Source organism: Falco punctatus, assembly GCF_963210335.1.
Source record: "Falco punctatus genome assembly, chromosome: 4".
Taxonomy (NCBI): Eukaryota; Metazoa; Chordata; class Aves; order Falconiformes; family Falconidae; genus Falco; species Falco punctatus.
In genome coordinates, this window is record NC_137583.1 from 6676388 (window position 1) to 6689176 (window position 12789).

At 44.9% G+C, this 12789-nt stretch overlaps 2 protein-coding genes across 3 annotated transcripts in view; both read left to right on the forward strand.

Moving 5' to 3' along the window:
- Positions 1-7388, forward strand: part of SFMBT1 (Scm like with four mbt domains 1) — an 89635-nt gene extending 82247 nt beyond the window's left edge. For both annotated transcript variants that reach the window (XM_080386303.1, XM_080386304.1), the window contains 4 exons: positions 518-696; positions 888-1133; positions 1665-1793; positions 2702-7388. In XM_080386303.1, the coding sequence (XP_080242429.1) occupies positions 518-696; positions 888-1133; positions 1665-1793; positions 2702-2842 (695 nt within the window). In that variant the 3' untranslated portion in view covers positions 2843-7388. The remainder of the gene's footprint in view (positions 1-517; positions 697-887; positions 1134-1664; positions 1794-2701) is intronic.
- A 2969-nt stretch (positions 7389-10357) lies between these two features.
- Positions 10358-12789, forward strand: part of LOC308063395 (store-operated calcium entry regulator STIMATE-like) — a 38095-nt gene continuing 35663 nt past the window's right edge. The window contains exon 1 of the mRNA XM_080386323.1: positions 10358-10719. Coding sequence (XP_080242449.1) covers positions 10539-10719 — 181 coding nt within the window. The 5' untranslated portion in view covers positions 10358-10538. The remainder of the gene's footprint in view (positions 10720-12789) is intronic.

Consider the following 12789-nt stretch of genomic DNA (forward strand, 5'->3'; position numbering starts at 1 on the left):
AAGACAACTTTTGGGACAAGGACTGATGCTAATATTGTCACTTAAGTGGCATTGTAATTGCTTTTACCAATTTGTTGTGGAACAAAATAAAAAACCTTCAAGCTCTTTTCTTAGCTTTTAGGGTTTTTAGGCTTTTTTAAACTATAACTGTTCGGCACTGTGAGAACAAACAGTGCACTGAGGACACATTTTAAAACTACAAAACATCTCAAAAAGTGTCATTAAATTGGACCAATCTGTGGCTGGTGATTTTTGGTATAAAATCTGATCATTTAGGGCTTTTCAGAGATAGAGGAAGTAAATCTTCATAGGGCACATAAAATTGATTAATAACTCTTCTTCCTTAATCCAAATTGAAAAGGAAAACACAGACATAATCATTTTGAAACTTTGTGGAATTGGGATTTCTATTGGGAAATGTCCTTTTACTGATTTTCCAGTCCTGATGATGGACAAACGTAACTAGGGACATTGAGGGTGCGTTTCAACATGGTGCTCCTTTTTTCTGTCCTGGTAGCACACTATTATGGAAAGCGGAAAAACAAGCGGATAGGTAGGCCGCCGGGTGGCCACAGTAACCTGGAAGTAGCCATGAAGAAACCAAATAAAAGACGGAAGAGACGAAAACACTTTTTTGTTCATAAGAAAAAACGTTCTTCTACTTCAGTGGATAACACTCCAGCTGGATCTCCCCAGGTATGAGACTGCCAACAGCTTTAATAGGTATGACGTGATCTTTGACCAGCTTCACTTGAAACGGCAAACTGTTAGCTCCTTGTAACCTCAGTTTGCAGTTGACAAATAGGTGGCAATTGTAGCTTTTGTCCTGAACTTCCCATTGTTTTCATTTCATCGCTTTTTTTTTTTTTCCCCCCCTACCTCTTCAGGGCAGTGGGGGAGAAGATGATGATGACCAGGACGAGGTAGATGAAGAATCTCTGACTGAGGATAGTACCTCAGAGCACCAAGACGAATTGCTTGAGGAATCAGAGGTATCGGAGAAGAAATCGCTATCGTCCTCTCCTACACAGAGTGAACTGTCTCATTCCCTGGCTCAGGACCGAGACAAGCGGAAGAGGAAGCTCAGGACCTTTTCCTTTTCTGACGATGAAAATAAACCTCCTTCGCCAAAGGTAACTTTGAATGCAGATTTCTGTTCTAGCTTGCTCACTCTTGGGCAAGCACAAGTATCTTGGGAGTATTAACCATTATGGGTGAGTTCTCGTAAAATAGTCTTGTTACCCCATAAAGGGCATTGTGAAGACACAACAGAATAATTAAAAAATTGTGATTTTTATTACAGTCATATTGCAGGACTGTAAGAAAGACTAAACAGAATGCTGGAGACAAAATGGTGAGCTTTCCATTTCTCAGCTGTTAGCTCTCCTTTTGGTTCACCAGGACAGTGATGTGATGTGGTGTCAACCGAATCCTGGTTTTACATCCCTGTTTACTGTCTCTTAACAATGTTACAGCTTCTACCCTCAGCACAGTGCTGTTCTGCACATCCCTGCTAACAGAGGCAGAAACCTCTACAATTTAAGCTCCCATTAGAGCTTCGTTTGGCAGCTGAATGTTTGGGGGGGGGGGAGCAGAGGGGAGTGTTGGTCCATTGCATATGTAATATTTTGGGGAGTTCTTTTTGTGCTGGGTGGCTTGTCTAGGACATAAAGATGGAAGTTGCTGAAAAGCTGCAGCTGGACAGTAACCCTCTGGAATGGAGCGTGGCTGACGTCGTACGATTCCTCAAATCGACTGACTGTGCACCACTGGCGAGAATTTTCCTTGATCAGGTGTTGTTTTCTGTTATAACATTTAACATCTGCTAAAATGTTGAATCTGGCACTTTGCTTCTTATCCTCTAATGAATCACAAAAAGAAGGTCGTTTAAATTTTATAGTAGGGTTGTGAGGAAACAAACGCATGTGCAACCTTCTGCAGTTTGGGAGAGGAGAGCTAAGGGAATGACCAGAATTTTTCAGGTTTCATAGTACTCGGTGGAGGATATTTTGGTCTGTGGGGCATCCGAATCCCAAAATTATAGAGAATGCCTGTGACCAAGCACCATGAACGTAGGAGCCTGTTTTCTAGGAGACAGATTTTTGCCATTTGTTTTTACTTTTCCAAATGATAAATATTTTGTGTTTTGCAGACTAACTGCAAGTATCACAGTGTTGTACAGCTGCAGAAGTGAACGGTTTTGTTTCAAGTGTGACAATTAGAGTACAAATATGAGTCGGGTTGACATTGTACTTGCATCTTGGTTAAAATTTGCCATTAAAAGATCATCATCTATCAGAACTGTTTTACTAGAACTAGTGATGAGTATGGTTTGTGGTAGATATTCCAGAAGATATGCTTTTCCTTGTAGAATCTCTGTTTCTATAGAAAGATGCAGAAGTTAGGTAAAATTACTTTCTGCATGCAATTACCTTGGTTTCTATTGTTAGGTTGATTTTTTTTTTTTTTTTTTTTTTTTTTACAATAATACCTCATGAGATTCTGTCCCTGAGCCAGTTTTGAGCTGATGTTTTAAGAAAGGAGTGAATTTGTGGTGAGGAAGAGATTTTTAAACTGCCTAGAGTAGCAGGAAAGAAGCATCTAATTCACAGTCATGAATCTGAAATTACAGCAAGTCAAAGCTGAAGGAGCAGGGAAGATAAAACCACAAAATCACTATGGAGTTTTTGTCTTCTGACAGGAAATCGATGGCCAGGCACTGCTGCTGCTGACCCTGCCCACTGTTCAGGAGTGTATGGACTTGAAGCTTGGGCCAGCTATTAAACTTTGCCATCACATTGAGAGGGTCAAACTTGCCTTTTACCAGCAGTTTGCTAACTGAGGAGCAGCCAAGCTGAAGTGGACCTTTGAAGCACAACTACAAAAATATGCTCCTTTCTCTCTAGCAAGGAAAGCCAAATGAAATTAAACCGAGGCCCTGGTGACCGAAAAGCATCTGTCAGCCTCAGTTTTTTACTTTGACAAAAGGAAGACAACATCTGGAGCAAAATGCCAATGCAAACACAGGGGCTACTCTATCAGCTGCCAGCTCGGGAACACAATAGTCTCTTGCTCTATGGTTCCCCTTTTTTAATGTATTTTTTAATGATTACATAAAAGTCTGCTCTGGTGGGAAATGACATTTCAATAGTTCTGTAGGCACAGAACTTTAAAAGGAGAAACGGATCCTGTTTACGTTAGCATGTGGGCTGCCAGAAACAACCTTTCTCTGTTCCTGATGATTCACAGAATCCCCTTCCCTCCCTGTGGATGAACACTTGCTTTACCACAGCACTGACTTTGGAATGTGCTCTTTGCACATTCGTGTGTTAATCTTGAGTTTTTTTAATGAATTTGTTCATTGTTAGGACAACAACGTGGCCACAGGGTTCTGAATGTACAGTATACAAAGAGTGTGGTTCCTTTTGGTTGGTTTTTTTTGTTTGTTTATTTTGGTTTTTTGTTTCGTTGTTATTGGGCCTTTGTTTCGTTTTGTTTTTACTACCTCTGTAGCCTGAACAGTAGAAGTGATGAATGAAAAGGGAGGGAACAACTACTTCTGGACAAATCAGCTGTAGCTGCGCAGCAGTCTCTCGTCTGTAGGCATGTCAGGAGTACAAACCAATATCAACGTACAGAGCTTCTGTTCCAAAGCTTTAGCTGAAACCTGTGTAGGTTTAATCTGATGTTACCTTTTTCTCAGATATTAGAAAACTGAATTATTTTGCACTTCTCTTACAGATGGGCTGCAGGAAAAAAGGAAGGAAAGAGAAAGTGCCTCTGCATTTTCTATATTTTGGTTGTCAGATTTATATATTTTTTTTTTTAATTGTGTGAAGTTATTTCCTTTTTCTTACAGCAAACAATTGGGCCTTGTACACAGAGTGTGTCAGCAGATTTTTGGTTTGCTACCTGAACATCATTTTAGAGAATACACTAAGGAAACTGCTATCAAAAGAGCACTGCAACTTAGCTCTGCCAGTGTTTGCATACTGGCAGCTATCTTATGAGGATGACTTTGTATTTTTAAGTATTTGGAGCTGCTCAGGATGAGGCTTGGTCAAAATATGAGGGGTCGGGAAGGGGGTTGTCTGGTTTTTTTAGAGTAAAGGAGAAGGACCAGAGGGACATCTAGCACCATCAGTAGACCTACAGTAAGATGAACTGCTGATTCTAATTTTCCAGGGTAGTAAAACCCAGTCAGCCACTTGCTGTAGACCTGTGCTTGACACTTTAAGTAACGGGGCTTACATTACTTTTCATTAAAGATGTGGGGAAACTTGCATCAGGCTCAAGATCTCCAACGTAAGCATTAGGTTTCAGATGGCTTGCATTCATTCACTCTGCCTGTTCTCAAGAGTATTTGGAGGAGCACAGGCAGGAGCTCTGTGTGTGCAGCCCTGGTCCTTTACCACCTATTCAGATACTTTTTTGCAGAAGGCCCCTGGCATAATAAGGTGTTTGAGGTAGGAAGGTGCTCACTGCAGGAATTGTTTAGGAGGGATGCATTTGCTGGTTTCTGATAAACACTGGTTACTCTGGTCAGATGGATTGATTCAAGCATCTCTTAGGCCTAATGTGATCCCTTATTCTGATGCTGTGAGCTGTAGGATTCAGCAAGGAGGTAGTCTGTAAACTAAGAGCTGTGTTTGCACAGTCTGTGTCTGTATCTGCCACATACGTGTTGAGGGGGAGCTACCTCCAGTGAAAACTGTTTAGAGTAAACAAAGCTAAATAACTGGAGTTTATTTTGTTTGCCCCTTAGAATAACTGTCTAGTCAAGGCAGAACTATTTACAGAAGTGCTAAAATCAATGGTTTTTTTTTTTTTCCATTCCATTCCAGAATCAAAATATAAATATCAGACTGTTTACTAGCTGAGTATTCATGAGGGAGGGAGGGCAGTGTGTAACTGGGACAATTTTTTGTCTCCCAAGTTATAAACAGAGTCTGAAAACATCATTAAATTGAAATCAAAAGTGTCCCCCCTTCTTCCTCATGCTAGGTATGTGGCCAATAAATGGACGTTTTGGCTCTTCATACTGTGCTTAGCTCACCCGCCTGTACTTCATTCCCTTAGGACAAGCTCAGTGATAAGCCATTAGGCCTGAAGAAAATGTTGAAAGAAACACTGCTGCTTTGCTGTCAGTGTCTTGTCTCGAGAAATTTGACCAGCAGAGAACTTCTGGGCTGGAAGATGATGCTTTGGTATCATATTTGTCATTCTCCAGGGTTTCCAGAATTTTATTGCACTGATGCCCAGCAGAATTGACCTGCACAGCCAAGAGATGTTGCTTCCACCTTTCCCCATGGACAGATAGATGTATTTTTAAGTAGTTGTCGGGAGAGAACAGAGCTGAAAGGGTAATTTAGTGAACCTCTTAACATTGGTGCCTAGGGTTTTAAATACAAATGTCATACTTCTTTTTTTCAGTAAATAAAGCAATCAGCAGTTTCAGAGGTTAGTGGGATACTTACTGGTCACCTTTGGCATGTTTTATAGGCTGGATTTTTCTGCCTTGTTTTGGGAGGCACTGACAGTCTGGTCCCAATGGGATCTATTTTTGTTGAGATTTTCAAAAGGGATGTTTTCATTATTTGTGAAATGTTTTTATGCTGCACACGGGTACTGTACACTCTGTTTCCTGGAAAAAATGCACTCTGTTTTATTGCTGGATTTAAAAGGGATAATTGGGGCTTTATCTTGATGGATGGTGTTTCTACTTGACTCTGTTTCAAGTTCCTCATTCTCTCTACGCGTGGCAGATGACACAACTGCACTTATATTGGTTCATCTTACTCCAACATGACTTGAAATCAGCTCATGCACTGCTTTAGTTGCTCTGCTTCTTCAAAACTGGATTTTGGATAGCTGATGGCTGAATCTTGGCTTGGGGTGATACCAGTGTTTCACCAGCAGCCGTTGCTGGGACGGCAGCAATTCAGGCTTCAGGGATTTGCGCTGCCCCCTACCACATCATTCACCGTACAATACGACAACGCTGGAGTCCAGGAGAAAGGCAGTGACGTCTTGCAAATGTCTTCAGTACCAGAAAATGAGCCCTCTGTTGGGCCTCATTTACTGTTTGTGTGGGTGGTAAATGGAAATTACCCTTGGCTTACTCATTGAGGGTTTGTATTCTTGCTTGTCGTATTTTCATATGCACTGTACGGTCTTGGCTTTGCACATCATAGCTTTAGAAACCTGGTGGTGCCTCCATATGGCACTTGTACTGTATGTACTAAGCTTAGCCTTGTTAGGCAGAAAGATCTTGTTGAGTTTCTGTGGCGTGCTTTCTGCACCAACACAAGGATTCCATAATAGAGAAGTATTTGACCTCCAATAATGTCATGGAAGGTTAATGTGGTAGAATTATCCCCCAAAGCAAGAGCAGCTTGCAGTCCATCCTAAGCTGAAAGCAGCCCTACCAGAAGAGGAGAGGTACAGCACTGATCTTTGTGAAAGAAGACTACTTTTCTCCTAATGCTAAACATTTCTGCAAGTTGCGTTTTGAGGAACGAAATAAAAGGCAAATTTCATTTGTGTGTTGTAAAGAACTCCAGGATTGTTCACAGTCTCTCCTGGGATTAACAGAAACAGTACATACAGAGCTCGGGAGTGGTTGTTAAGATTATTTTCTCTTGTCACAACTTTCAGCGGTATTCTGTTGCTTTAGGATTTGCTAATGTTTATTCTTGATTCCAATGATGCTTTAAAGGAGGGAAGGAGTATTTAGCTGCTAGGTCCACAGAAGTATAAATATATTTACAGTTAACTGGACTGAGCACTTCATTCTTCTGTATAAAGTACAAAGACTTGGTACGTTGTTAGCAAAAGGCAAAGCGGCTTGAGAGATTTTTGAATATAACGGAATAGGCTTCAAAACTATCAAGCTCAAATTGGAGACTGGATACCTTTGGACCAAATTTGTTGTTAGAGGAGAAGTTAATAGATGAAGTAGCCTTACCAAAAGCCCAAAATACACTGATCCTATACAAAGCTACTCCTTAACCAGTCCTTCACATAGTGGCAGACTGGTTACTGCCTGCTGTGAGCTGAAATTACCTAAAAGTAGCTAAGCACAAAGACGTAGGCTCTGTCAGGAGACTTCAAATGTTGGCTGAAGGCTCCATTTTAAATGGATTGTGTGCTGAACCCCTATTTCAGAGTGCTGCCAGCCTTCCCCAAACGTGCATGTAGCCTTGTTTTCAAAGGCAGCCTTTTGGGTGAAGGGTTAGAATGGGACTTGGGAACACCAAGATACAAGCCTCTTTTATTGTTACCTGTTTTTCTAAAAAAAAAAATTAAAAAATAGTTGTACGAAATGTAGCAAAAATGAGTTAAGAATAGTGACACTTTGTCTCCATGGTCATTTCTAGCTTCCTCAACATCACATCTGTTGTTCTGAAATGCACCAGACCTATAAATGGACTTTTTGATGAGAAAACAAAGTTACTCTTTTAGGTGCAAAGCCAGCAGTGTTTGGCTCAGCTTTAAGCCATGGAAGCGAGCAGGTCTTGCGCTGACAAAATTTGGAGGCGGTAGGTCTAACAGACTTCGCACAAACATGGGCACAGCCTGTGGAAGTCCTCTAGCCTTGCACAGTTCAAGAGGAACAGGCCTTCTGCTTGAGACACGGGGACAGTTCATGCAAGGTGTGTGAATGGACAATGAAGTCTGGGCACGGATGAGTTCTTGCCCACTCTGAAAGTTGTTGAGCACCAGTTTCCAAGAAACCTCGTGGAAAAAAAAATATCCGGAGGTGTCATGTTTCTCCTCTCCTCTTTCATTTTTTTTTTTTTCCTGTTTAAAATGAATTTTAAATAATCTTTGTAGACAATCAGAGGTCTTTTAGGAGACAGCCCTAAAGAGTACCTGCTCTCCACCTGTGGGCCTCTTTTCTTATACTAACTCATTGGAACTGATGCACTTTTCCTGTATTTTGCCTTTTTTAATTAGCTGCTTGTTCTTAAACAAAGATTTAAATGCATATTGTGTTGTGTCCCTTCTGCTTGTTGTTTTATCATTCTTTAACTTTTAAATATATATATATATATGCAGTGAGACTGAAGTACTACATGGAAGAGAAACATGCACAAGAAAATATGCCTATTATGTCCCACCATTGTTTGAGCAGGTGTAACAATTTAATCAGAGGATTTTTTAAAAAATATTTTGGATGGATATTTTGCTTGTTTTGTCTGTAAATAGTGTACATACCTTTGTGGTATATGACAGTTTTAAGTGGTTGTAAGAAAATTAAAAAAGATACTTAAACTGTTACTGATGGCTTTGGTGTTAATATTAACAACAAATGATGCTGCTTACCACGAGCAATTTTCCGTCTTACAGAAGTATGGGGGAAACTATAGCATGTTCTGTTACTTGCATGAAAGGTCAATGCAGACCACCTAAATACTGCTTGCATGGGCTTTACGTTAAAGGGCTTGACTGGGTTGTATACAGTTCCCTCAAATGCAGGAATCCTATTCATCTAAGCTTCTTTCTAAGGTAACATTTTGTTTCGCAGGATGCTGAAGCTCATACACAAGAGCTGAGGACAGAACCGCACATCAGGGTAATTTTTTTTTTTTTATTGCTTCCTTTGGACATAAGCTGCTTGGTATGATCTGAAGCAAGCCTTGCCGACGCTGCTGCTTCTTCTTGATGGTTTTGTAAAGGTTTACACTATCCCAGCCAGTCAAAATTTTAAGAAGAGCTGGCTTTGCTTTCTCTGAATAACATTGAGGGTCCACAGGATGTCTCAGAAACAGGTCAGCCTTGTAAAGTTCTCGTTTCCTTACTTGGTGTTCCAACAGATTGTACATGTGTGCTCCTCAGCACTTGTTTCTTGGCTGCACTTCAGTTATCTTGAACTGATTTTATACTGGGTATAGAAAATGCATAGGAGTGGGATGAAACTGATTTGCTTAATACTGTCTTTAAACTTCTATAAATATGTAGGATTTAATGTAAATCCTTTACTTGCCTTCACAGAGCACTGTCTATTTGGGAGAAATCTGAAGGCTTGTGAATAACACATATCAGGAGGCAGAGTCTTGTCTGCCACAGGTTTCAGAAGGGTTTATGGGAGTCATGAGGACTGAAAACCCTTGAGGAGGTGTTTTTTTGGGAACGATCTATTTTAAAGCATGGAATACGGAGTAACACAAGGTGTAAGCCCTTCAAGTTTTTTCCAGATACATGTGGAAACAAAAATTTTGTGCCTAAAAAGCATGAGGTGAATTTTTAACCAGTATAAGCATCCAGGTCAGGTGTGTGTGTGGAACGTCCAATGTTCAGCAGCAGCTGTGAAAGCTTGAAAACCATTCCTGGGCCACAACCAAATAGCTCAGGTCCACGTCGGAATGCAGTGCTGGATGGCTGTGGCTCCTGTGTACAAGGTGGGAGAACAAGCAACCTTCTTGGTCCTTGTCCATTCTTTCGGGTAACTCTCTGCATTCCTGAGCTCTTGCTTTTGATGCAGCTCAAAGCAGAGGAGGGTTCGACCTGGGCTGCCGGGGCACTGAACAGTGCATTCTGGCTGCATGCTCTGCAATTCAGAGAATTTGAGAGCATTTCTTTTTCTAGCTGCAGCTTCCAGACGTTCATGGCACAGCCTGAATATCAGAGAAGACGCTGCTGCGTGCCAGCACTGCTTGGCATCGCCGGCTGGGAAGGACAGTCACGTAGGTGGGTTTGCAAGATGGAAGCAGCAGATGTCATTATTTGGACAACTGTTGCTTCGCGTGCTCTGCTTAGTTTTCTGAGCCACCTGAACGTGTTGGGCTTCATGGGCCGTACTTACAAACGAATTCATGTTTACATGAGGATTTCAATTATTTCAAGGAACTCAAGAACAGGTGTGAGAAAAGCCTACAATGCAATATGACCCAGGCCGCTCCCACACGGGAGATAACCTAAACATGAGTGCCCTGCCTGGTGGCGGCGGGGGTACGGGGCGATGGGGTCAGACGGGCCGGGCAGCAGGTACACTGCGAAACGAACGTGCTGCCCCGTTACGTGTTATCCGTTGTGCTGTCGGTGGCTCTTTTAAAAGAAGAAATATTTTTTTGCCGAAGGATCCAGGTCATAATTCTTTCCTCCTAGTTGGATGCCAAACTTGCGGAGCTGTGGGGCCGAGCGGAGCCGCGGGGGGTGCGGGCTGGCCCGGGTTTCACCTGGTGGGGCTCCGCTGCCGTTTAGGAAGCCGCCTGGATGCTGGCGGAGCGTCGTGCGGCTGCTCGGGGCACCGGGCGCCCCGGAGCGTGAGGCTGCGGCGCGGCCCCCTCTACTCCCGCGGAGCTGCCCGGGGACCGGAGCCCGCAGCCCCGGCAGCGCTGAGGGGCGGGGCGGGAGGAGCGGGCGGGGCCGCGGGGCCGGGGCTCGGCCAATGGGAGAGCGGCGCGGTCGGTGACGCGGCGGGGCGGGCGGGAGGCGCAGGAAGCGCGGCGGGGGGGGGCGCGGCCTCGGCCGCCGGTCGCGACGTCGCCGCCGCCGCCATGCGCCGCTGAGGCGGGCGCTGGCCGGGCCTCGCCATGGGGGCGCCGCCACCCAACGGCAGCCTCGGCCTCACCGACAGCCCCCCGCAGCCGGGCGGGGAGGCGGCGGCGGGGCCGGGGCCGGGAGACCGCGGCTGCGAGAACGGGGCCCTCATGGACAGCTTCGGCATCTTCCTGCAGGGGCTCCTGGGCGTCGTGGCCTTCAGCACCCTCATGCGTGAGTGGCGGCGGGGGCGGGCCGCGGCCTCCGGGCCTCGCCGGCCGGGCGGGGGTGGGCCGCGGCCGGGCTGCTCTCTTCCTCCTCGGGGCGCGGAGGCCCGGGCTCGGTTAGTGGTGCCGCGACCTGGCTGCGGTGTCCCGGGGCCGTCCGGGACGGGCGCCGGGCTGTTCCGGGCCACCGGCCGTGCAGCCGCCGCTGTGTCGGTGCCGGGGTTGCCGGAGCGGGGCCGTGACCGAGGCCTCCCCGCCGTTCCCGGCAGGGCGGGAGCGGGGCGTTAGCGCCGGCCGCAGCCGCCAGAGGGGCCGGCGGGCGGGCCGCTGGCAGAGGCGGTGTCCGGGAGGGTTCCCGGTACTAAAGGCGAATGCACTTTCTGAAATGGGCTTCCCTAAAGCTCGCCCCATGCTGGCAGGGCTGACCGCGGCGGGGGGGAGCATGTATTCTGCTTCGAATGCAGCCAGCAAGATGCGGTGGTGTGTGCGGGATCCCTCGGGTTTAGGACATGCAAAAGAAAACGGGCGAGGCAGCGTCAGCCTTACCCCAGGCGTACCTCGTCATGTCATCAACAGCAAAGGAAGGCACAGTTGTCTGAATCCCAGCGCACTGCACCGCGCTGGCTCAGGGTGCTGGACCTTGGAGCTGGAGCAGCCGCTGCGCTGGCGTGGCTGTTCGCCGCAGCTCAGCTGATGAGCAGTAACTTGTCACGCTGCTCATTTGAGTTTGGTGAGAAGACGAGAAAGGCTGGAGGCTGTCCTGACCTCAACCCTGCCGGCTCTGAGGGAATCACAGCAAGGCGCAACAGTTCTGGTAGACTTTTCTCTCTATTCCATACTGTAGTTAACCTTTTTGTTGAGGAGTGAAAAAGAAGCCTAGTGCTGTTACTCAGCTGACCATGAAGTTTCTGTTAACAAAATGTGGGAGAGGAAGAAGGGAACGTCAGTGGCAAGTGTTTTACAGTTTGATCCAAAGACCAAGATCCTGTTTACGTTAGAATTGCACTGATACCGTTTCATGCTAGCATCATGCTATTATGGTTAAGTCAGAAGCTTGCTAACACACTGTATTTGCATACTTTAGTGTTTCAGTCACAGTTAACAATTGCATTGCTCGTATAAAAGCTATGCACGTAGCAGTCATTGTTGTGTTATTCAATGACAACACTAGTCACTGGTGTGACATTTGGTCAGTCATAGCATCCTCATAATTAGAAGTTTTGGTAGTTTCCAAACAAAAGTACCTCTCTTTAGGAAGATGATATATATGCATTATTGGTTTTAAAGAGGAGAGATACAAATAGATAATCCTTATGGATCATGCATCAAAAGGTGAAGAACTGCAAATGGATAGTATCTTTTTTTATGGAAATGGTATCACTTTAGTCATTTTACAATACCACAGGAATACTCAGTGAAAGCAAGAAAAAGTAAACAGAAAAAGTATAGACTAGGAAAACAAAAGCCTAGTTGTTAGCTGCGCTTCCTAACTTTGATTACATATTTTTAAACCATGAACTCTTAGGGGGAGACTTGACAAAGTGCTTGCGATTGTGGAAGAAGGGAGTGAAAGGAAGGTAACCAGTCCTCACAGTGGTACTGGTGAGAAAAGGAATGTGTTTCCAAAGGGTAATAGAGCAAAAAAGTAGCAACTTGTCGTGCTTACAGAAGGATAGGTATGTTCTTCTCAATTTTGATAGCCATGTTCTCTTCCACCTTATTTTGGGCCTCTGCCCTAGCAGGAGGAGCAACTGGCCTCACTACATGGAGCAGTTACACCAGTAAAAGAGCAGTTCTCTCTCAGTGAAGTGCTGTGCTGGAGGGGTGGTTCTGTTCTGTCTTAGTTTTGTTGAATGTTTCTATCCTTTTTATATCAAATACAAAATGCCTGGTGCATTGTTTCAAAACCTTTAAAAGTTGTCTCAACAAAGAGGACTTATTGTGATCCACGTGGCAGATCTGATGTGACAGAGAAGCAGGAACTTGTGGCTGAGAACAAGAGGGAGAGTGTGAGCTTTCCTCAGCAGTCACCTTGGCACCTACACAGTGGTTCCTGTCCCTGAGCTGCTGTGGCTGG